This window comes from Myotis daubentonii, chromosome 8 (assembly GCF_963259705.1).
Source record: "Myotis daubentonii chromosome 8, mMyoDau2.1, whole genome shotgun sequence".
Lineage (NCBI taxonomy): Eukaryota > Metazoa > Chordata > Mammalia > Chiroptera > Vespertilionidae > Myotis > Myotis daubentonii.
Window position 1 is genome coordinate 34,358,474 of NC_081847.1, and position 22,981 is coordinate 34,381,454.

At 56.0% G+C, this 22,981-nt stretch overlaps 2 protein-coding genes across 5 annotated transcripts; both read right to left on the minus strand.

The window, feature by feature from the left end:
- Positions 1 to 861: 861 nt before the first annotated feature.
- LOC132239494 (interferon regulatory factor 4-like) lies at positions 862 to 9,998 on the minus strand. 3 transcript variants are annotated; one of them, XM_059705840.1, is made up of 8 exons: positions 9,705 to 9,998; positions 5,620 to 5,809; positions 5,212 to 5,309; positions 3,980 to 4,091; positions 3,811 to 3,876; positions 2,736 to 3,107; positions 2,021 to 2,119; positions 862 to 1,772 (listed from the first exon to the last, which is right to left on the minus strand). In XM_059705840.1, the coding sequence occupies exons 1-8, from the start codon at positions 9,933 to 9,935 to the stop codon at positions 1,663 to 1,665; spliced, it is 1,278 nt and encodes a 425-aa protein (XP_059561823.1). In that variant the 5' UTR covers positions 9,936 to 9,998; the 3' UTR covers positions 862 to 1,662. The 3 variants fall into 3 exon arrangements, with proteins under 3 accessions (XP_059561823.1, XP_059561822.1, XP_059561824.1); XM_059705839.1 differs by having other exon boundaries at positions 2,021 to 2,139; XM_059705841.1 differs by lacking the exon at positions 3,811 to 3,876 and having other exon boundaries at positions 2,021 to 2,139.
- Positions 9,999 to 12,469: 2,471 nt separating this feature from the next.
- On the minus strand, positions 12,470 to 21,250 carry LOC132239497 (dual specificity protein phosphatase 15). Of its 2 annotated transcripts, XM_059705843.1 has the most exons (8): positions 20,745 to 21,250; positions 20,027 to 20,060; positions 18,410 to 18,492; positions 16,360 to 16,409; positions 15,334 to 15,408; positions 14,070 to 14,241; positions 13,770 to 13,794; positions 12,470 to 13,001 (listed from the first exon to the last, which is right to left on the minus strand). In XM_059705843.1, exons 1-8 carry the CDS (start codon positions 20,763 to 20,765, stop codon positions 12,514 to 12,516), a joined length of 948 nt encoding a protein of 315 aa, XP_059561826.1. In that variant the 5' UTR covers positions 20,766 to 21,250; the 3' UTR covers positions 12,470 to 12,513. The 2 variants fall into 2 exon arrangements, with proteins under 2 accessions (XP_059561826.1, XP_059561828.1); XM_059705845.1 differs by lacking the exon at positions 13,770 to 13,794 and having other exon boundaries at positions 12,579 to 13,001; positions 20,745 to 21,238.
- Positions 21,251 to 22,981: the final 1,731 nt, after the last annotated feature.

The window sequence follows — 22,981 nt, forward strand, 5'->3', positions numbered from 1 at the left end:
ACACTCAGGCCTTCTGGAAGATGGGGCAGCCTCCTCCATGTTCTCTGAACCACAAGTAACCAAGTCAGAGGGCACCTACTGTGTGCCACTTTCCGTGCCAGGTCCATTCACCTCCCTTCTCCACATTTACTTCTCAGACCAACCCTGCTCCAGAGGCCTTCAGAGCTGCTTTGGATAGATGAGGAGTCTGAGGCTCAGAGAAGTGCAGTGACTTGGTTAAGGTCACACAGCTAGGGAATGAAAAGGCTAGGATTTCAACCTAGGTCCTAGGATTCTGTAACTCCTTAACATCACCTCTCCTGTGAGGGGCAGGGATAGAGAAGTCCCTGGGGCCCCACTGGAAAACAGGCTGCGAACCCCAATAGAGTAGGGACCATGCTGTTTTGCTCTATCCCAGTGTCCAGCATTGGCCTGGAACAGGTGTTCAACCAACATTTGCTGAATGAATTTAAAAAACAGTGATCTGATTGATTTCTGTCCTTTGTTGAATCATAGTCCCTCCCCCCATAAAAGTGACTTTTTAAAAATATATATATATATTCTAATTTGTTTCAGAGAGGAAAGGAGAGGGAAAGGGAGAGGGAGAGGGAGAGGGAGAGGGAGAGGGAGATGGAGAGGGAGGGAGGGAGGGGGAGAGAGAGAGAGAGAGAGAGAGAGAGAGAGAGAGAGAGAGAGACAGAAAAAAACATCAATGATGAGAGAGAATCATTGATCGGCTGCTTCCTGCACACCCCACACTGGGGATCGAGTCCACAACCTGAGCATGTGCCTTGATCAGGAATCAAACTGGGACCTCCTGGTTCATAGGTCCACACTCAACCACTGAGCCATGCCATCCGGGCAACATGTGATTTATTAATGTATCACTGAAAGAGATTTATTATGACGCCATCTGTAAAAGCAGCCCTAACAAGTCGGAAATCAGAAAAGGGGCAGAAAACAGTGACTTACTGACAAAGCAGGGTCAGCTGCCCTCATGGTTGAGGGGCTCCCTCCCAATCTCAGGAATTTCCTACAACTTACAGTTTGTAGAGCTTGCAGGGTCTCGGGGAGGGGCTGGACTCCTCCTAGTTCCCACTTTGGCTTCTGCCTCGGGGCTCTGCTTGGGGGCCTGACTCAGTTTCCCCAAAGAAAGTGTCTCCCAAGAAAGTGCTGGCGGTTTAGTGGTTAGCATCCAAAGTCCCAGGGTCAGGCCAAGTCCTCTGTTTTGGGGACCCCCCTCCCCTCACCCCAAACCCAGGTAGGAGGAAGAGTCTGGAAACTCAGAGCCCCTTAGAGGTAAATGCAGTTTTAAGCAAAGCTTATCATGGATCCATCGCAGGTAAGGTCTGCTTTAGATGAACTGTTATAGGCATGTTGGGCTCACAACAAAGAAACGAAGTCTTATGTCTTCTGCTCTAATTGCTGTTTCTGGAATCTCAAGGTCCAGTTCGGTTCCGCCTGACACCCCGGGCCCAGCTGTGAGGCCATCCACTGCACACTGCGCTCCAGGGCTGCACCTCCGCAGCTCAGAGGCTGAAGCCCATGCTCGGTGGGGGGCGGGGGGAGGCCCAGGTCCACTGGCTCCGTTTGGGCAGAGCTGGGGTGGGCTCTGCCTCCCGTGGGGCTGACGTTAGAAGGTGTGAGGAAGAAGTGGCTGCTCAGGGCTGACCAGCTGCGTCATCAAGTGAGCGATGCCATCAGGGGTGTGGGGAGGGGGGCCTCGCCACCGGGGCACTGTGGTTGCGGTGCTTCGTGTGCAGGAGGAGCTCTCGGGCAAAGACTGGCTCCACCTGCAGGGGTGGGAGGTGAGGCAATGAGCCGACTTTCTCCGTTACCCACCTTCTATGTTCCCGTGGGAAGTCACAGCCCTAATGATGGCCCCTTCCCCACACACATTTTACATGCAGGGTCATACCGATCATCGAGGTATGATCGGTCATAGAGCAGGTCAGGGGCAGAGCTGGGACTAGAGGGGGCAGTGAGGGGCTGTTCGGAGGGGACTGGAGGGTGTGGGGACTGGAGTGGGGAGGTGACTCACGTGGGCCATGATGAGCCGCTCCTGGGGCTGGTCCGGGGGGCCCGGGTACTCCTCGCCAAAGCACAGACGGATCTGGTACTCGGGCTCTGGGCGACCGTCCTGCAGGTGGGCCCGCAGTTCTACGGGCACTGAGACTGTAGGGGCTGGGCCAAGATGGGACATCCCACCTGGTGCCCACCTTGTGCTCATATCCCATGCCCATGTCCTATGAGACCACATCCCCATTGTGTACACCCATGCCCTATGCCCACCTCCACATCTATGCCTACATCCGTGCCCACTTCCAGTGCTCATGCCCCATGTCTTGTGCCCCTGCGCTCACTGCTCTGCCTTTATGCCCATCCATGCCCATTGCCACTCCCCTAGCCTATCTTGTGCTCAGTGCCCCTGTTGCCCACCCTATGCCTAGTGCCCTGCCCTATGACAACACACCTGCCCACGCCTCTGCGTATGCCCCACACCCAGTGCCCCCAGCCTGTTCCCGCCTATATCTCCCAGATGTTTACATCGGTAACTGTTACAGCTCTCCCGATGGCCATATTTGTTCCCACTCCTGGTGCTTCTGTGCCCTGTCCTTTGTTTCGATGTCCACCCCAGGCCCAGCCTCCTGAAGCCCATGGCCCTGCCCCCACGCCTCGTGTGCCCACTCTCCTCTGCCCACATCCCTCTGCCCACCCGTGTGCCCAGCCGCCCCGGCCCCACCCGCGCCACCTACCAGCGAGGAAGCGGCGCGTGTCCAGCAGCTGGCAGGTGCGCTCCCGCTCCAGCTTGTTGGGCTGCGCGCGGTGCGGGGCGAGCGGGCCGCGCCAGTACACGCGGCCCTGGCACAGGCGCTTGGCGAACACGCCCTCGGGCGCCACCCACAGCAGCACCCCGCGCTGCAGGTGCGGCAGCAGGCGCCGCAGCACGCGGGCTCCGGGCGGCGGCTCCGGGAAGCGAACCTGGGCCACGCGGGGCGGCCCCAGGAGGCGCTCGGCCGCGGAGTCCACGGCGGCGCGCGGGCCCAGACGGCAGCCCTCGGCCGTGCGCGCGGTGGCTTCCCGCACCAGCTCCGCCCCATAGAACAGCCGCACGTGCAGCCAGCAATCTGCGGGAGGGGCCAGGAGGCGCGCCAGGTGAGGGTGGCGCCAGCTCCCACCTACCCCCCTGTCGCCCCTCAACAGGGCAGGGGCCCTGAGGCGCTCCCAGCCCCCACCTCAGGAAGTTTGGGCGGTTCCTCCCGAGAAGTGATAGCAATCACTGTAGCAGTGGCCGTGGTGGCAAATAATCGCAGGTTCCAGTATAAACGAAATGGTGGCTGAGCTTCAGAAGCAGAGCGTCCGGGACTCTGTACAGTGGGGGCATCGCACTGAGGCCCTCCAGCCCCCACGCTGGGATTTTAGGAGCTCCCTCCCAGCAAGTACATGAATGCCGGTGGAATTAACCACAAAGCAGCAGCCGCCCCTGTGAGGAGCCAGCAGTGGCGCAGTGGTTAGGGCTGTGGGCTCTGCAGCCAGGCCCTGGGCTTGGAATCTCTCACTGGCACTTAGGAGCTGTTAGGAACATTCCCAGGCCACTAGCTGTGTGACCCTGGGTGAGGTCCTTCACCTCTGGCTTCTGCCTCTGAGGCTCTCTCTCTCAGGACTGTGGGGAGAGCTTAGAAGCATGCCTGGAAGAGACGAAGCCCTCAGCAAAAGCTGGCTGTCGTTAGTGAGAGTCTGGGCTGGGTACTTTGGGTGGGAGACAGAGGCTAACTGGCCCCAGCCCGGACCTGCACAGTGGTCAGAAAGGAGAGCCTTTAGATTCCTTACCGGGGTTGCTGAAGTCCTCAGAGGACAAAGGGCTCCAGAAATGTGAGGGGTCCTGAGCCTGGTACCCTGGGGACGGAGGGAACGCACTCAGGCACCACCTCACCCTTGGATCAAGGTCCTGGAGGAGGCCAGGGAGGATGCAGGGTGGGTGAGGAAGCCCAGTACTTACTGTGGTCAGCCAGAGGGCCCAGGAGCAAGGCAGCCGGTGCCAATGAGCCCTGCTGGGCCAGCCTGGGGGGCTGCTCCCTGTCCTCAGCCTCGGTGGCTAATCCGGAGCCAGCCTGAGCACCAGGAGAGAGGGTAGTGAGGTGGGAGAGGAGCTCCCAGACTGTCTGCCGTGGGGCAGAGGGAGGTCTGGGTAGGCTGAAGGCCACCTGGGGTTGACAGGAATTTGAGGTTTCAGGGCTTAAGACCTTTCCCCCATAGAGGTAAAAAGAGAGTTGATGGGGTTGTTGGAGGTGATGGGGTCAGAGATGAAGCTCACTATGATAGGAGGAAAAGTGCTAGGAGTGAATGGGGAACAGAAGTGATAGAGATAGCGGGACAGAGTGATGGAATGGATGCTGATAGGAGCACTAGAGAAAGTGGAATGGATTAGACTGATGGAGGGGATGGGGACAGAGCAATGAACCACTGATGATGGGAGAGGTGATGGGGTGGAGATAGTAGGGGTGATACAGACAGTGATGGAGATGGAGATGATGGGGTGAGAGAGCTACAGGTGATGACAGTGAAGGGAATTCAGTGGTAGAACTGGATCTCATGGGGTGACTGGGGTCAGAGGAATGGACCCACTGATGAATAGGGGTCAGGGAGTAAGCTTGGAGAAAATAGCGTTGATGCAGACAGTGATGGAGCTGAAGATGATGGAGATGATGGGAACAGTGAGGGAGCTACAGATGATGGAGGCAATGGGAACAGTGATGGAGCTGAAGATGATGGAGGCGATGGGAACAGTGATGGAGCTACAGATGATGGAGGCGATGGGAACAGTGAGGGAGCTACAGATGATGGAGGCGATGGGAACAGTGATGGAGCTGAAGATGATGGAGGCGATGGGAACAGTGATGGAGCTATAGATGACGGAGGCGATGGGAACAGTGAGGGAGCTACAGATGATGGAGGTGATGGGAACAGTGAGGGAGCTACAGATGATGGAGGTGATGGGAACAGTGATGGAGCTGAAGATGACGGAGGTGATGGGAACAGTGAGGGAGCTACAGATGATGGAGGCGAAGTGAATAGAATGATGCAGCGGAAAGTGATGGCAGAGGTGAAGTAGAGCTGATGGGAAGAGTGGGCGTGGAGGGGGCGGGAGCATGTGTTAGAGACCATAGAGAGGCTGGTTTGGGTAAAAGGTGGCAGCTGACAAGGCTGTAAGGCCGCAGGGGACACACTGACCTGGTCTGTCCTGCAGGTGGACTCCATCACTTCTCTAAGGGGCTCCTGCTGGCTCTGGAGAACGCCCTCCTCTTCAGAGGAAGCACGAGTCCTGGAAACTAGATGGAGTAAGAGATAGACTATTGTTTCCTGGGCCTCAAGGGGACCCCCCCTCAACTGAGATGATCCCAGACAAGAGTACCCCAGCTCACTGCATAATCTCAGGCAAGACCCACCTCTCTCTGGGCCTAAATTTCCTCCTTTTCAAACGGGGAGATTAACTGGTTGGTCTAAGGGTCCTTCTCTGTTTACCTGCCCATGAGTTTAAGCTCAATAAGCCCACCATTTCCCATGTTATGATGTGCAAAGTGAGGTTCTGATTGCCCAGAGAGCCATTCTTGGCTACTACCTCCAGGGGCAAGATGTTACCTGGGCCATGGGCACTGTCCGAGACAATCTGGTAGACCCTGTAGGGGTTGGAGATGTCCAGCTGGCTGCGCTCACGCACCTCACGGAAGTCCACACTCTTGTTGAGAGCACAGCGAAGCCGTGTCTTCCAGGTAGAGGGGTCCTCCTTGTCAGTGCCCTCCAGATGCTTGCCCTTGTGTATGGCCCAGGCCTGGGGATGAGCAAGGGTATTTGGGCAGGAGTATCCTGGGGTGGGGGGACTGGTGTTACAAAAAGGAATGAAGGCCTCCCTTGTCCCTTGCCTCCCATCCTTCTCTCTCTCCCTCTGATCCTTTGTCCCTTCACCTCTCCATCCTTTCCTTTCTTCTTTCCTCCCTCTTTCCATCTAGCCCATATTCCTGGAGCTCCTACCATGTGTCAGGTCCGAGTTAGGAACTGAATGGGAAACAAGACAGACATGGTCCCTGCTCTCAAGGAGCTCCAGCCTGATGGGAAAAGACAGCTGCAAACAGCTCAGTGGTAATAGCTGTATTCCAGATTATGGATTGTGATACATAAAAAATAAGTAGGATGACAGGATATAAAATAATGTGGTGAGTTGCTACCTGGAGAACCACAAAATTAAATCTTAACCTATTGCTACATACAAAGAGTGGACTCCAGAAGATAAACAAACCAAAAGTAAGAGGTAAACTTATGAAATTAATAGAAGATAATGTAGGAGAAAACCTTCTAGGAGCAGATAATGCTTGGAAACAAAACTTCAAAGGCATGAACCATAAGGCAAAACAAATTGACCATGTCTGAAATTAGCAAGGGGCTAAATCTGGAACGTACAAAAAACTTCTGCAAATCAACAAGAATGAATGATTTACAGAAAAGGAAACCATAAGCCCATGAACATATGAGTATTTAAATGCATTAGGTTAGAGAAATGCAAATAAACATAGAGATATCACTCGTAAGCTGACAAAATTTAGCCAGTTGGATAATGTCAGGAGTTGATTGTGATGTGGGCAGAGTTGATGGGCATGGAATGGGTGCAAAGCTTCTACATGGTCATCTGGCATGCCTAGTTAAATTAAGTAGAAACATACCCTGTGACTAGAAATTCCACTTGAAAAGGAGTTCTCACAGAGGCTCTTGAAGGGCCAGGGATATCTACTGCAGGAATACTGTGGTGCTATGTCCATCCCTGGGAAAGTGTGTGTGTGTGTGTGTGTGTGTGTGTGTGTGTGTGTGTAGTCTAGGCAGCATCTAGAAGCATTTTCATCAAGTGATCAATAACTTTGTTTTGTGTGTATTTCCACAGGATACCTTATCTATATACCGGTATATAAAACCCTAATACGCAAATAGAATGAACAACGGAATAACTGAAAAACAGGTCGCTATGACATGCACTGACCACCAGGGAGCGCTCACAGAACATGGTGGGCATCGGCTGGCTATGGCAGAATGGTGGAGCAGGTGAGTGGGGGCGACAGACCAAGGCAGGGTGCCACTGTCATCAGGCCGAGCCTCTGGTGGTTACTGAAAATTCTTTGTTCCTGCGCCGCAGTCCTGCCCGACACCAGCCTGATCACCCCAAAGGGCTTCTCCACCTCCCGCTGCTCCTGAGGGCCAATCGGGGAGGCACCCGCAGTCCTGTGATGGAGCAGCTCCTGATCGCCCCTGAGGGATTCTCCACCTCCAAATGCTGGGGTTGCAGGCTCGATCCCCAGTAAGGGGCGTGCAGGAGGCAGCTGATCCATGTATTGTCTCACTTTGATGTTTCTCCTCTTCTTCTTCTTCTTCTCCTCCTCCTCCTCCTCCTCCTCCACCTTCTCTCTCTCTCGTCTCTCTCTCTAAAAATCAATAAAAATATTTTTTAAAAAGAGTACAAAAATATTTAAAATGTGGCACTAAATAGACTAAAAAAGGATATTTGTTTATCGCATGAGAGCCGAAACAAGAAGGCAGACCTGTTCAACCTCAGCTGGGAATGTGCACACCCAGGGACTTAGATTGTTCCCTCGTCTGCAGGTGTGTCTGTAAGCGGCCACAACACTGCCTGGGTGTTGATTTGGGGGTTACAGATTTCAGCGAGTGAGTGAATATGCGAACATGAAATCCACAAATAATGTATGTGGTGGGAGAAAGGTGGAGAGGAACAAGGAACAGACAGGCTGAAGCTGGATCATGAATGTCCTCAAAGGCCAAGCTGTACCCCCTGGGCTTTGGGCACCAGGAAGGTGTGAAGCCAGGGAGTCACATGTGGGTGTCAGCGGTGGGTTGAGGGATGTTCAAAGCAGCCAGAAGGATGGGGCGGGCCAGCCTGCAGAATCTCTCTCCTCTGAACAGCAGCAATAAGGCCATGCAAACACTATTTAATACTTACTGAGCGCCCACTGTGTGCCAGGCTCTGTGCTCGGTGTCACCAGGCCCTTACAATTCATAGGAAAGTGGTTTCAGTGGGGGAAGCAGAGGGAATCAGGGAGGAATTGGGAGAAGCTCTGAGTTAGACTTAATACATGCATTAAATGAACGCACCGGGGAAGACTTTGAGGAAGAAGCGTTTGAGCTGAGCCCGATGACAGTTGGCAGGTGAACATGAAGATGAAGGTGCTCTAGCAGAGGGAACAACAGGTGCCAAGGGCCAATGGTGACGGAGCCAGGAAGCATTTGGAAACTGAAAGAACTCAGGCTGGGTCTCCAGTTGGGGAGGGGCGGGAGTGGAGAGAGATGAGGCCAGGGACGAGCAGTTCCTCCAGGGCTTTGAGGCCACGATAAAGAGTTGAGACTTTACCACAAGGGCAATGCAGAGCTATGGGAGGATTCTGAGTAGGGGAGTAGCAAGGCGAGATTTACATTTAGAAAGATCCCCCTGGAGGACTGAGGGGAGAGCTGAGAGACCGGGGGTGGGGGTGGGGGGGTGGGGACGGACCAGGGAGTTCAACGCGGTCACAGCAGATGTCCTGGTGAGAGATTGTAGAATGGGTCCAAGTCGATGGCTGGAAGAAGGTTCTGTGGGAAGAGCCAGCAGGCCTTGGTAGTGGAGAAGAATGAGATTGGAAGGGAGGAAGGAAGCCAGGGCTCAGGTCCCTGGCTCTGGGGTCTGGGTGGCAATGTGCGCAATATTCCATGTTGAGAAACGGGTGCTGGTAGGGGCAAGCTGATGAGCGTGGTGTTGAGGATATGCTGAGTTTGAGAGGTCTGGGGACTATGAGACCAACAGGCTTTGGGCTCCATGCTGAGGCTGTGGAAGGGGAGAATGGGACATGCAGAGGAAGGTCTAAGAGTAGATGCTGAGAGCCCCAAAATAGGAGAGGAGGGGTTGGAGGCTGAGAAGCAGGGGCCATGAAGGTAGAACAATGGAGGGCAGGGTGTGTGTGTGAGGGGAGGCAGAGATTCTGGAAACCAAGTGAGTGTGTTTCAAGGAGGAGGGAGGGTGCCCCAGATCCAGGACGCCCCCCCTCCTTCCACCAGGAGTCAAAGAAGATGACAGTGATGGCATCCTTAGATTTGGCACCTAAAAACATTCGCAGGAGGGACAGAAGCCAGAAGGGGCAGAGGACGGGGAGAAGGAATTGGGGGGCTATGAGTGAGGGAGTTGGTGGCCAGGAGACTCTTCCCAGGAGACGGGGAGACCAGAGGATCGGGAGCTAGAGACAGTGCGGTGTTTGGGGTGCTGGTGGCCTGATATGTGGTTGGTTGGTTCCTTATTGCATACAGGAAAGAGTCTGGTTCTTACACGTTATGGGAAAGTACGAGTTCGGAGGAAGTGAATGATGCCTGAAGAAAGGGAGGCAGCCCTGGAGGGGTAGGCCCCTGAGGGCTGGTGCTGGGAAGCATGGAAAATGTCCCCAAGCGGAGGGAGTTCCCATCCATGGCACCTAATTTCACGCAGTGGAGGGGGAGGAGAGGCCTCTGTGAGATGGATGGTCAGTGGGGTCATGCAGCCACGGGGCTTCTGTTTTAAGAGGGAGTCTGAGGGTCTCCATCTGTGGAGAACGCTAGAGATGATCGAGGCTAAGGATCAGGCCAGTGGCCCAGGTCAGTGCTCTAGGCGTTGGGGTTGGGGCCGTGCTCGTCCACAGCCCTCCCGGCCAGCCCCTGCCCCTTACCCTGAAGAGCGCCGCATCCTGCTGCGCCTGGTACCCCTGCTTGGCCGCGTGCTTCCAGGGGATGCGGAAGAGGGTCTTGCCCTCGTCCTCCCAGCACAACCCAGGGTAGCTCCCGCTCTCGACCTGCAACACCAGCCAGTCACGGAGCCGCAGGGGACCCCCGGCCCCCGCCGTGTGTCGTCCGTCGTCGGGGACCTTCCCTTCTTCCCTCCGCCAGGGGTCGCCGGCCATCGGGGATGCAGGGCTGGGGGTCAGCTCTGGGCCCGCAGCGACAGGGCCCCAGCGCGAAGGGCAAGGGCGAAGGGCGACAGGGGGCCACCTGGATGGTGCGTGGAAGGCAGTGAAAGCGAAAGTCTGGCCGGGAAGGTTTCACTTTCCTTTCTGTCCCTTCTCCCGGGAGGCCCTTTGCTTTGGTCCCTCCCCGTGTAGCCTGACCCAGAGGGCGTGGGGCCTCCTGCACAGGTCAGCTGGAGGGGCCAGGGACGCCAAGACCCATTGGGGGCAAGGTGTGGGACAGCCAGGGCTCTGCCCGTGCCCAGGGGTGTGTGTGTGTGCGTGTGCGTGTGCATGTGTGTGTGTGTGTGTGGGGGAGGGGGGCTGGCATCCCTGGCCCCTCCGCTGCACCTGCTTTCTGCTCTTCCCAGCCAGCCGGCCAGACAGTTGCGGGCCCCTTTGCAGAACTGGCCCGTAGAGGCTGGAAAGGTGTTGTGCTTCTCAAACTAAGTCCACCTGGACTTGTAGAATGTGATTCTGATCCAGGGGGTCCATGGGCCACACGTGGGCAGCGATTTCCTTAAACCTTGGGAGCCCCCTTTATGGATGCTCACCGGTGCGGCCTGCGAGAGCGGTTCCTGCAGAGACCTGGGCTGGTGCTTGAGGCAGCGCGTGAGATCAGTATAATTACCTCGGTCTCACGGCTAATGGGTGGGGGAGCCAGGATCCAAACCTGTGTCTCTCTATCCCGAGAGCCCAGGAGCCGAAACATCAGCTACCCCCGGAGTCTAGGGGTTCCTGGTGGGGTCTGTGATCCCCCCGAGTGTCTCTGCATTTTTCTAGTTTGTATCTGTCATTAAATTGTCACCTGGGGTTTGTGATCTAAAAGAGGTCAAGTAGCTCAGACGGCTCCCCCCCTTGCTGTGTACATGGGGAAACTGAGGCTCCAAGAGAGAAGCCACCCCCTCTGCAGTGAGTGTGCAGAGCTGGGCGCCCAGCCACATTGGCCAGAGGCTGGTAGCACTGTCCTTCATGTGACCGTGTGGGAGGGGCCTTCATGCTCCCCACCCTCTGTCCCATATTCCAGCAGCCACCCAGTTCGGACACTTCTAGCCATACCAGGATTCAAACTCGGGCCTGAAGCGCTCCTATGGGGCATAAAGCATTTCACATGATTAAATACAAAATTATTTAAATAATACAAAATAATTGCACCAAAGCAGAGGCCACTGGTGTGTCAGACAATCCCTTCATTTGCCTAAGTGGCCGAGCTGTGGGAATTAGGAGGGCGGGGTCCACGGCCAGACTGCCTGGGTTCAAATCCCGGTCCACCGCTTGCAAGCTGGTGACCGTGGGCACCAAGGGCTCCCTCCTAGGGCTGCTTGAGGATTAAGCGAGACACAGGAAAGTGTTTAACACGTTGCCTGGCCCATAGTGAGAGCCAGTATGTGGCTGGTACTATTATTGTTGTTGAGTCACAGTGTGGTGAAAGTAATGATGGAAGCAGGGGGAGCATCATGAAGGACCTGCAACATCAGATCAAGGTGTTTGTTTTGTCCTATGATAATGGGGGGGGGGCATAGAGATTTTAAGTAGGGGAAGGTACCGATATAAATAGAATGGTGTTTTTAACCCAATGGACAGTGACACCCCGCCCCCCCAATTAGCCAGGACTACCACAGGCTCCCTGCACTCTGCTGAGTCCAGCCGTCTTGCGTTCACACAGGATCCTTCCTCAGGGCCCTTTCACTTACTGTCCTCTCTACCTAGAATGCTCCTCCCCAGAGAGCAAACAGTTCACTCCCTCACTCCCTGACTATGTTCCTTTAGTTTATCCATCTGGCGTCTTTCCCACCAGAATATCAGCAACACGAGGGCACAGTGCATGGTGCGTAGTGAGCCCCATGCCAGTGGCTATATTATTGTAGCTATTTCAGAGCCCTCTCAACTCTGGTTAATTTTAGTTGAGGAAAAGGCAGCTCCAATGACCCCTGCTCATCCTTGAAGTCAATTTGCTGCTTTATGGGGCTGCCTGGCCTTTAAACTCTAGGTGGGCAGGGTCACTCCCACCAGCCGGGGGTGGGTGCCCCTCCCCAGTAACCACCAAACCCAGAAAGAGCGCCCCTCCTCTGGCCGCGCGTCCCCTGGCGAGCTGCCGGCCGCCCCGGGATTAAGTGAACTCGGTATGGAAAGGTCAGGCGTGCGGGAGGCGTTTACCAGCTGGTATCTGTGAACAGGGCAGGGGAGGGAGTCGGAGGGGAAGAGGGGGCTCAGGGAGGAGAGTGGGGAGGGGAAGGGGATTCAAAGAGGAGGGAGACCGAGGCTCGGGGAGAAATGGGGGAGAGTGTCAGAGAAGCAGGCAGAACTCAGCCCAGAGGCCTGCAGTCTTACCCAGGGGGCCGGCTCCCCCCCCCCCCCCCCCCCCCCGTTTCCCGCAGGCTCCCGGCCCCGGGCGAGTCCTGCCGCCGCACCTTCGCTCAGTAACTGGGGGACACTCAGAAAGGCCGCTTCGGTGTCTCTTTAATACCCTGCGGGCCGTCCGACCGCACGCCCTCCGCCTTAAGAGGAGGGGCCGCGTGCCCCCCCAACCCCAGGCCTAAGGCACCAGGTGACTGCAGCAGGCGGGCCCCACCCAGAGGAGCCGGGCCGGGGGCGGGCGCACGGCCGCAGACCAGCAGGGCGGGCGGAGCGGGCAGGAGCAGGGGGCCGGCCGCCGCGGGGCGCCCCCCGGCGCTGGGCGCTCCCGGAGGCCGTGGGCGGCCCAGACAGCCCCCGTCGGGGGACCGCCCAGGAGGAGGAGGGGCGGGCGCCTCACTTGCCGCCTCGGCGGGACAGGCACCGCGGGAGGCAAGAGAAAGTCTGCTTGACGCGCGCCAGCAGCGGCAGCGGCCCGTGGGCTTCCCGCGGCGCCCGCGGCACCAGGCGCTGCAGGGTCCCCTCGGAGGCCGAGGCCTGCGGCGCGGGGGAGGCGGCCGAGGTCGCGGAGCCCTGCCGGCAGCGCCTGCACAGCGGCAGCAGCGAGCGCATCTCCTCCTCGTCGCGGAACGGGCTCTCTCCGAAGCGCTCCTCCAGCTGCCGGCGAAGCTGGGGTGGGGATGTAGGGGTTCGGTCGGGGCCAGGCAGTTGGCCCGGCCCCCTCCCCAACCCCGGGGCGAGCTCTCCACACCTCGCTAGGCCCCTCCCCTTCCCGAATGTCCTCTTAGCCCCCCTTCTGCGCTTCCATGCCCCTGACTGAGCCCCTCCGTGAGTCCCTCCCTCCCCCTGAACCCACTTTCCTTTAGGACACCCCATTTCCAGACCTGCCAGCGTGACCCTCCCCCTGCACAGCAACTCCACTCACGGGGCCTCTTCTGTGCCTGCCTCTTCCCTAAAGCCTTGCAGGTAAGCCTCTGGATGCCAGCCTGCCACCTGCTGGGAGCCTTCCTGCACCTGCTGCTTCTCTCTCTCTGTCTCTCTTCCCCGGTTGCCCCGAAGCCTCAGTCCCTGATATCTCCATGTGCCATCTGCCCACTGGGCAGAAGAGAAGGGAGTGCTTTGGCCTCACCAGGGATGCAGCGGGGAGTAGATGGACATTTCTCTCCAAAGGGGCCCACACGCTCAAATGCCCTTCAGGTTGCAGGCAGGTAGAGCAGGGAGTTCTGGGACCTGATCAAATGGAGGGTCCAGAGTCTGGCCCAAAGGCATTCAAATTCTCAATGAAAAAGAAAACATCTAGTATCCAAACAAAATACACCCAGGGGCTATATTAGCTACAGGGCCATGAGTTTGAGGCCCTAGAAAAATCTTCTGCCAGGTCTGAAGCAGAGGCTAAATTATTTTTTTGTTTGTTTGTTTGTTTTTGTTAATCCTCACCCGAGGATATTTTTTCCATTGATTCCTAGAGAGAGTGGAAGGGAAGGGGGGAAGAGAGGGAGAGAGAGAGAGAAACATCGATGTGAGAGACACACATCGATTGGTTGCCTCCCACATTCTCATCAAACCTACAACCCAGGTACATGCCCTTGACCAGTAACCGGGCCCATGACCCTTCAATCCATGGGCCGGTGTTCTAACCACTGAGCAATGCTGCCAGGGTTCAATTCTTTCCAAGCAATGCTCAGCTCAAGTGGGAAGAGCCTCCCACCCTGCCCCAGCCCCTGCCCCAGTCCCTACCTTCCGGGAAGTGCCCCAGCCAAACTCTTCAAGCTGCTGCCTAAAGCCTGGGTTGGGGTTAGCAATGGGCCGGGTGGACTTGATGGCTTCGAGCACTTCCCGCCAGCCTAGTCCCGTCACAGTCATCACATACGCTGTCACGATGGTGGTGCTTCGAGAGATGCCTGCAAAGCTGATTACCCCACCCCAAGCTTCAGGGGAGGCCCAGTCTTCTCTGTGCCCCCCAGACACCCCATCCCCATGTCCACTCTCCCACCCTTGCCTCCTGAGCTCCAACCACAGGACCTACCAGGACCTATCTTCCCACCTCCAGGCCTTTGCCCACTCTGTTCCCTCTGCCTGGAGCATCCCCAGGCATTCCTCCACATTAACGTCCTGAGTGAAACATCATTTCATTCGTTCATTCAACAAACATTTACTGATCATCTGTTATTTTTCAGATACTGGGGATCCCGTGGGAAGTAAAACAGAGATGGTCTCTGTCATCCTGATACTTATAGTCTGGTTGGGGGAGACAGACACTAAGCAGGGAAGCAGTTCCAGGTGGTGACAATGAAGATGAGTCCGGGGCCAGGAGATGGTATAGGAAGAGACATTAATCTAGAGGGGGGATGGGGAGGATGAGGGAAGCTGTTCCCAGGGAAGAGACACCAAGCTGAGTCCTGAACAGTATGTAGGAAAGACCATGAGGTGGGAGCCTGGTGGGTTTGAAAAACAGGGAGATGGCCAGTGCACTTTGAACAGGGGAAGGAGGGAGAGGGGGTGAGAGACAAGGCTGGGGGTAGCTGTTCCTGTGGCTGGGGCTCCGGCATAGAGTTCATGCTCAGTGAGAAGTTACGAAATGAGTGACATATACTGGGCTAGGGGCTCCTGGGAAGCCTTGTGGGTCCCGTCTCCCAGCCTGGGGTTCTCCACTGCCCTGCACTACTATGGCCTCAAACGCCTGGAGGGGAGGGAGCCAGAACTATTGGCGGGTATTTGTCCCTCCCAAGAGCCCACCATTGTCAGCATTCTTTCCCCATTTTACAGATGAGGAAACTGAGTCTCAGGGAGAAACAGCTAGCTGGCCTTTGCCTCACAGCTGGTGAAGGACAGAGCCCTGATCTGAGCTCCCCTGCAGCTTCTATCAGCTGAACGGTGGATTGTCAGCCACTGTGACAGCTGGACAAGATCTGCCACACGTTCCTCCTTCCCCACTGGATGCGTGTGTCTGGGGAAGAGGACAGCCACCTACTTCCTTTCTCCCCATCACCCCGTAACTCACCAGTGCACAAGGCAGTTCCCCCCGTTGAGGCGGCAGCAGTGGATGAAGTTGATACATTCTTTGAAGTGCTTTTTGCTAGAGAAGAAAGCGATAGGGAGGGAGCACTGGGGGGGTGTCTCCCAGTTGCCCCCCTCCCCATTTATGGGATGGCAAGAGACCAAGAGCCTGGGGGTCCCTAGGTCAGCTGGTGCGTGCAGTGAGTAGGGGCCAATGCTGTTGTTTGAGATGGGGATGTGTGTGAAACAATAGAGAGGCAGTCGTGGCAGATCCCACTGCAGAGGCCGAGAACCTCCCCAATGTGTCCTGGGCACCCTATTTCCACAGCGGAGGGGGCATCTTGATTTTTCAAGGAAATGGGTGAGAGGAGACACAGGGGGGCCCCTGCTCTGGGGGTCTGCAATCAAAGCATCCGGGGACAGTGATGGTCTACAATGGGGCTGACAGCAAGATTCCAGAGGGGCAGGGTGCCTTGTCCGGGCCCCTCCCAGGCTGGAGGCACGGCTGCTAACATGAACAAAAATCCTGGGTTCGGAGCCCCCATTATACTCCAGGCCTCGTCCTGGATCCTCAGCCCCTGCTGCCTGATCTTGGAAAGCCTCCTTGATGCTGATCACACCCCCACTGTCCCTCTCAGAGAAGGGAAGTGACTTGTCCAAGGTCACACGGCAAGTAAATGGCAAAGCCTGGCCAGAATCCAGATATCTTAACTCCAAGGCCAGGAACCAGCTGAGCCTGACCTTTGCAAACCCGCTGGTGCAGCTGACCCTGTGGGACGGGTAACTTTCTCCAACTCACAGCAGCAGAGACTCAGCGCCAGGAGGTTAATGGTCTCGGTCAGGGGCACAGACCAAGGCGAGGCTGAGCCAGAGTCTAACTTGGGGCTGGTGACCATCGGAGCTGGGGTCCTAAGGGCAGCTTCCTGGTCTGAGTCCTCTCTTTCCCCCCTCACACCACTTCCCTTCCTCCCTCCCACCACCAGCGGAGGCAGCTGTCTGTCCATCTGTCGGTCCATCCCAGGGAACTTACATGGGTACCTCAGGGTTGTCGGCTACTGGGATGCGAAGGTAGGTTATGCCCTGAAAGTACAAAACACACACAGGCAGTGGGAGGGGGCTTGCTTGCACCCTCTTACCCCAGCCTGGGCCCCACAAGCACCTCCTGACCCCAGACCAGTTCCTGCCCCTCTCTGGGTCACAGTTGTCCTCTCTGTTCAAAGAGGACCTCCCAGCTCTGACCATCTGTGATTCTAGAACCTTCTAAGAACTTGATAAAAAGGATCCAGGGACCTTTCTTTTAGCCAGGAAAGGGCCACTTAGAGTGACTCCCCTTCGAATGAGGATTACAAAATTACATAGTAAGAAGGGCACTGCAGATTTTATTTTCTTGAAAAGAAACAAAAATTATGAAAGTGAGTTTACACTTCATGAATTGTGGTTATAAAATTTGTGCTAATTATTAAAATAATCAAGGAGTGGATTGTCACTAGTTTTTCCAACAAACTTGTTCCAACATCCCTCACTTCGTGCTTCACCTTCACACAAGTTCATAAAGATGATTTTTGCCCACATTCCAAGAACCTCATCACCTTTCTCAAGGACTTGTCTTAATCACTTGATATTCAAATGGCTCTTTTCGGGTCCCTGGCCCACCAATGGCCAGTGGCTAAGGGGCCCCAGCCAGTTCCTCATTGGTTACAGGCTTCATGTGAGAGCCCAGCCTTTCTCTAACTCACTTTCACCAAGGTCACTCAGCCCTGCATCTTTTGCAAGGCTTGCAATTTCATTTGCAACACATTTGGCCTTGCATTTTCAGGGCATAATCAACCTCTGACTGGCAAATTCACTGATGGATGGAGCAGGAGAGACGCTTGGGAGAAGAGGGGAGGGCTGTTGGAGCAGGGATTCATTTTACAAGCAGTCATTTCATTAGTAAATATATTCATGACTTCACAACCTTCCCCACGCAATCTAGTGACTGCATACTCTAGTTACTTCAAAACAAGCCTGCACTATAAAGCAAAATCAGACTCCATTGACCTGAAAATTTCTTCTTTGAATGACACTGAGGATCCTAGATTATTGGATGTTGCTCTCAGAAATAATCAAATCGGACACACGGGGAAACTAAGGCCCAGAGAGGGGAAGGGTCCTGCCTAAGGCCACACAGCAAATCTGTGACAGAACGTGGTCTGAATCTCAGATCTTCAGAGCCCTTTCCCACCCCCAGTTCTTTACCTCCATGGGTGACTGAGACTAACAGATACGGAGGAAGGGTCTCTGTTCATGCGATGAGGATGATTAGCTTCGTATTAGATCAGCTGTAAATTGTTGAGCACCTATTGTGTGGCTTGCGACAATTCAGTGAGGTCAGTACTCTCATAAAATCCCCTTTACAGATCAGGCAACTGAGGTTCAGAGAGGGACGTCCTGTACCCACGGTTACAGAGCGTAAGCGAAGGTGTGAACTCAGGCCTCCTGACTTCAGCACATGTGGTCGGGATTGCCTGCTTTCCTCCTCTGGGTCAAAACACCCTCACCTCCTTTCCCCAGGACTCGATAATACCAGCACCAACTGCTCCTGTGGGAGCCATGCTTTACAGTGTGCGAGGCATCCTCACCATCCCACAGCCCATTTGCCCCCCTCACAACAGCCCCCTGGGGCAGATAGAGCTGAGGGATCAGAGGCCCAGGGAGGCAAAGCCACAGCACCGGGTCCCAAAATGAAACATAGAGCCCAGAACCATCCATTTGGGGTCATCTATTCAGTTGGGCAATGGGAAGCCATGTGGGGGCCTTGTTATGGCTCAGTGGAGGCACTGGAGCCAGATGGCCTGTGTTCAAATTCTAGCTCCTTAACTTCCTGGATGTGTGAATTTAGGCAAATTACTTTACCTCAGTTGGCAACCAGGGATGCTAATGTAAAAGAGGCCAATTTTCAACCAAATGAGATACATGGGTTAGGAAGGCAGTAAAGGAGTGGCACATAGTAGGTACATGATAAATGGGCTTGGGGGTGGGGAGGTTCTCAAGCCCCCTCCCCGATCTATGCGCAGCCCTGGGATGGGGGTAAGGAGTACCTGCATCAGAGGCTGAGGTGACTCATGAATGGAGATGATGTGAGTGATCTTATTTCGGCCCAGCTGATCCGGGTCTTTGGCATCTGAAAGAAACAGGAATCTTGAGCCAGTCTGGCAGGTGTGACCATGTGTTCCTGATGGCCAAGTGAGAGGCGACTCCCTGCCCAACTCGCCTTCTCACCTCACCCTCTCCACCTTGGCAGACCCTCTGCCTGGTCCGGGCTCCTAGGCCACCTCGTACTCCTAGCATAGCCGGTCCTGCCACACCGCTAGGCTTCAGTCTTATCTCTGGGGCACCCCCCAGTAATGGCCCGGCATCTCCCCGCCTTCCCTGTGCTAGTCTTTCCATCCCAAACACCCTTTCCGGGCATGCCCTTGACCCAGGAATTGTACTTCTAGGAATCTTGTCTACAGAAGGGCTGGTTCACATGAAGTTTTGTGTGCAGAGCTGCTTAAAACAGTAAAAACATCAGAAATAGTTAGAAGTGGGGACAAGCTACATGTCCACCGAAGGGAGCTGGATAAAAACGGTATATTCACACTGGACTACTATGCAGATCTTTATGTGCCGATGTGCAAGGATGCCCACGATATATTATTAATGGGAAATACAGGTGACAGAACAACATGAAGAACAGGTTTCCATTTTTGTTTTAAATCTAGTATCTGTATCGACAAAGAGATGAAAAATGACCTGGGGGCAGGCCCCACCCCCTGGGCTATCAGAGGTCATTTCTAGGGGCTGGATTGCCAGTATATACAGACCTTTTATAATCAAAGTCTATGACACAGATCGCCTCTGTCTCCATTTGTCCACATCCTCACCCAACACATTCACTGAGTGCTCACCAAGCGCAGTCTTGGCTTCTGCCCTCACGGGAATTCGGACCTTATTTAGCCAAATACTCAGAAAGCAACGTGCATGTGCTGCTGAGGTGGCTCCAGGGAGGAAGGGATCAGGGCTTATGAGAGGGGCACCTGAGCCCTTGGGGGACAGGGTGATGGGGAAGGCCCTATCCCAGTTCAGATGCCCTCCCTCTCGGAAGCTTTCCCTGACTCTGCAGATGGAAGTGACTTTTCTCACCATGGGCCCCCAAACCCCGGACCAGCCTGTCTCTTAACACAGGCCTGGGACAGGCAGAGTGCCAAGGCCTTGGGGCAGAGTGGGCAGTGCTGACCAATGGAGTTTCTGAGGTAGAGTCCAGTCTCCAGGACTGCTCCTCCTCTGAGGAGGTTGGCGGGGGGGGGGGGGGGGGGGGGGGGAGGGGGGGGGCGGGGGGGGGTCTCCAGCTTCCCAGCTAGAAGCAAACCTGCAAACAGACCTCACCCCAGCACCTTTAGAGGTGCTGGTCTGGTGCTGGGGGAGAGGCTAGGCTCCCAGCAGCTGCAGACTTGCCCAGCGCCCAGCATTCTGAGCCCTTTGCCCCGGAGACACTTCCCCACCCGTGTACCTACCCCTCCGTCCTCGTGAGCTCTTCCCCCTCCCAGCCTGGCATCACTTCCCGGCCCCCAGCCCCATTCCTGCGCGCTTCCAAGGTGCGTGGGCCAGAGCGTGCATGACAGACGTGGGCCTGGGACAGGCAGAGTGCCATGGCCGGGGCAGTGGGCAGTGCTCACCAATGAAGTTTCCGAGGTAGAGTCCAGGAAGTACCTGCAGGAGGGACAGGCAGGGTGAGCCGGCAGGGTCAGCGGGGTAGGGGAGCCCCCTTCCCACCCCTGCAGCTGGAGGCCGCAGCCGCTCTCCATCCCAGGAAGGCTGTCTGAACCTCAGGACAGAGGGGCCCTGTCCCTCTGGGGGCCTGGACCCTGTGAGAGGGGTTGGGGAGGCACCAGGGGGCACAAGGCAGGCTGCCTTGGGTGGGGGTGGGCGGAAAGCGGAGGGAGGGCAGAAGACCAGGGGGGCGGGTAGGAGCAGCAGGGGAGAGGGAAGGGGGAGGTGGACTTGCCAGGGTGGGTGGTGGGGAATTCTGAGGAGGAGGGAGTGGGAAGGCAGGAACAGGAGGAGGCAGAGAGTCCAGAGTCAGAGAGAGAGAGAGAGAGAGAGAGAGAGAGAGAGAGAGAGAGAGAGAGAGAGAGAGTCTAGGAGTGGCTCCCTGACACGGAGAAACAGTCACAGAAACAGGCAGATACAGAGACACACCAGGAGACAGAGACAGGAGAGAGAGATACAGCCCCGGAGAGACACCCAGCGAAATCCGATCTGGGAGTCACAGGGAGAAAGAGACAGACACAGAGGGACTCGGCGGGAGCCGGAAGGTCAGGGCGGGCGGAGCGAGCGGGCCGGGCGGCGGGGTGGGGGGCGAGCAGGTGCGGCCGCGGGCCCCCGCCCACCTACCTTGGTCATGCCATTCCCCATGATCCCCGGGCCGGGGGGCCGGCCGCACCCCCAGCTCGCAGCCCCGACCGCGCTCGGGTCACAGCTGCCGCGATGGCCCAGGCCCAGCGCCGGCGGCCTGGCGGGGAGCAGGGGGCCCGGCGTCCGCGGCCGCGCCCAGCCCGGCCCAGCCGCCGTCACCGCCCGCCGACCCCCGGCCACGGAGGGAACTGATGGAGCCGCCGCCGCCGCCACCGCCGCAGGCTCCTCCTACCCCCTCGGTCATGTGGGGGCCCCTCCCGCGGGTCGCGGCGGGGACTGGACAAAGCCCCAGTGTGCCGGGCCCAGGGCCCACGGGACAACGGCAGCTGGTGGGGCCGCGTGGGGCCGAGGCCTCCGGAGGCGGGGCGAGGCGCCCCCCCACCCCCACCCTGGCACCGGCAGGCTCGGCCGGTGGGGGCGAAGGAGCCCGCACCAGGGGCTTGGAGACCCAGCTCCCCGCTCCCCTCGCCCCGACTTCCCAGCGGGCCCCGGGGCACAGCACGTCGCTCCTTTGGCCTTGGGTTTCTAGCCGAAAAGTGATGGGGCTGGACTTGGATTGCTAGGGGTCCTGTGTTCTTCGGATCCCATTTGAGACGAGAGAAGTGGGCGATTCCTTCCAACTGTAGCCCCCTGTCCCGCCACACTCCCCAGGCAGGCATCCTAACAGCCAGCCCTCCTCCTGCCCCACTCACAACCATCTGTGCTCCCGTCCTTCCTTCGGCTCATTCATTCACTGATTCATCCTCCCATCCATTCATTCATCCTCCCATTGACCCTCCCATCTCTTCATCCCAACTACTTTGACCTCTATGTGGATGGTGCCATTCGGGTCAGTTCTGCTGGGACCGGGCACATCTGTCCCTGCCGCCCCCCCCCCCCCCCCCAGAAGTCAGAGGTTACCTGGTCCCCCAGAGTAAAGGACAGGGCAACAGGATGTAGTTGGAGGCAAGAGTCCTGAAAAGTGATTCTGGAGACCAAGGTTCCAGGCCCTATTCCCCGCTGACCTGCTGGGTGACCCTGGGCAAGTCCCCTGGGAGTCCCAGCTGCCCTATCTGTGTGCTCAGGGTGCTGAGGGGAGCCCTTCTGCGACTAGGACCAAAGCTGGAGACTATAAAGTGATGGAGACCAGACACCTCTGTGCGACTGAAATAGAAGCAGCGGAGCCAGCTGTCCTCCCCCATCTATAGTAGTAGGTGACTATGCCAGGAATGTCAGTACAGATAAGGACAGAGGACTGACAGAACCTGTTGGAAATGCGATGACTGGAGAAAAAGAAAACCTTTGCTTTTGTGTTTCTTTATTCCTCAAATTCACAGCATACCTGGGGCTGCCTGTCTCAGTGTTCTCTGAGCCCAGCGTTCTCATAAAAACCAAGTTATTCAACAAATACTCACCGAGTACCTACTACATGATGGGTACTGGGAACACGTAGGTAGAAAAGGGAAGCAGTTCCTTTCTGCATTGGCTAACAGTCTAGAACAGCGCTGCCCAATAGAAATAGAACATGAGTCACATGTGTAGCTTAAAATGTTTTAGCAGCCACATTAAAAATGTAGGAAGAAACAGATTGTTAATGATGGTTTAACCCAGTATAGCCCAAGTATTATTATTTCAACATGTAGTCAGTATTTTAAAATTATTAATGACATTTTACATCTTTTTATGGTAGGACGTCTTTAAAATTCAGTGTGTATTTTACACCTCAAGCACATCCCAATTCAAACCAGGCACATGTCAGTTGCTTCACAGCCATATCTGTCTGCTAACTACAGACTGGACACCTCAGGTCTAGGAGGGTGTCCGAGCAAAATAAGCAAGGAGACAAATAAAGCTTTTACAAATGGTCACAATTTTCTATGAAGGAAACAAAAGCGAAAAAGAACCTCTCTAAATAGGTGACATTAAAGTTGAGACCTGACATAGAAGAAGGACCCAGCTATTTAAAAATTAGAAAGAGGTGTGTGTGTGTTGGGGGGGTGGGGGGGGGGTGGGGAGAGTAGAGAGATTTCCAGCAGGAAAAAACATCAGGGGGGGTGGGCAGCCAGCATTGCTCAGTGGTTGAGCATTGACCTTTGAACCAGGAGGACACGGTGGATTCCCAGTCAGGGCACATGCCAGGTTGTGGCCTCAATCACCAGTGGGGGAGGGGGTGCAGGATGCAGCCCATCAATGATTCTCTCTCATCATTATTGCTTCTCTCTCCCTTCCTTTCTGAA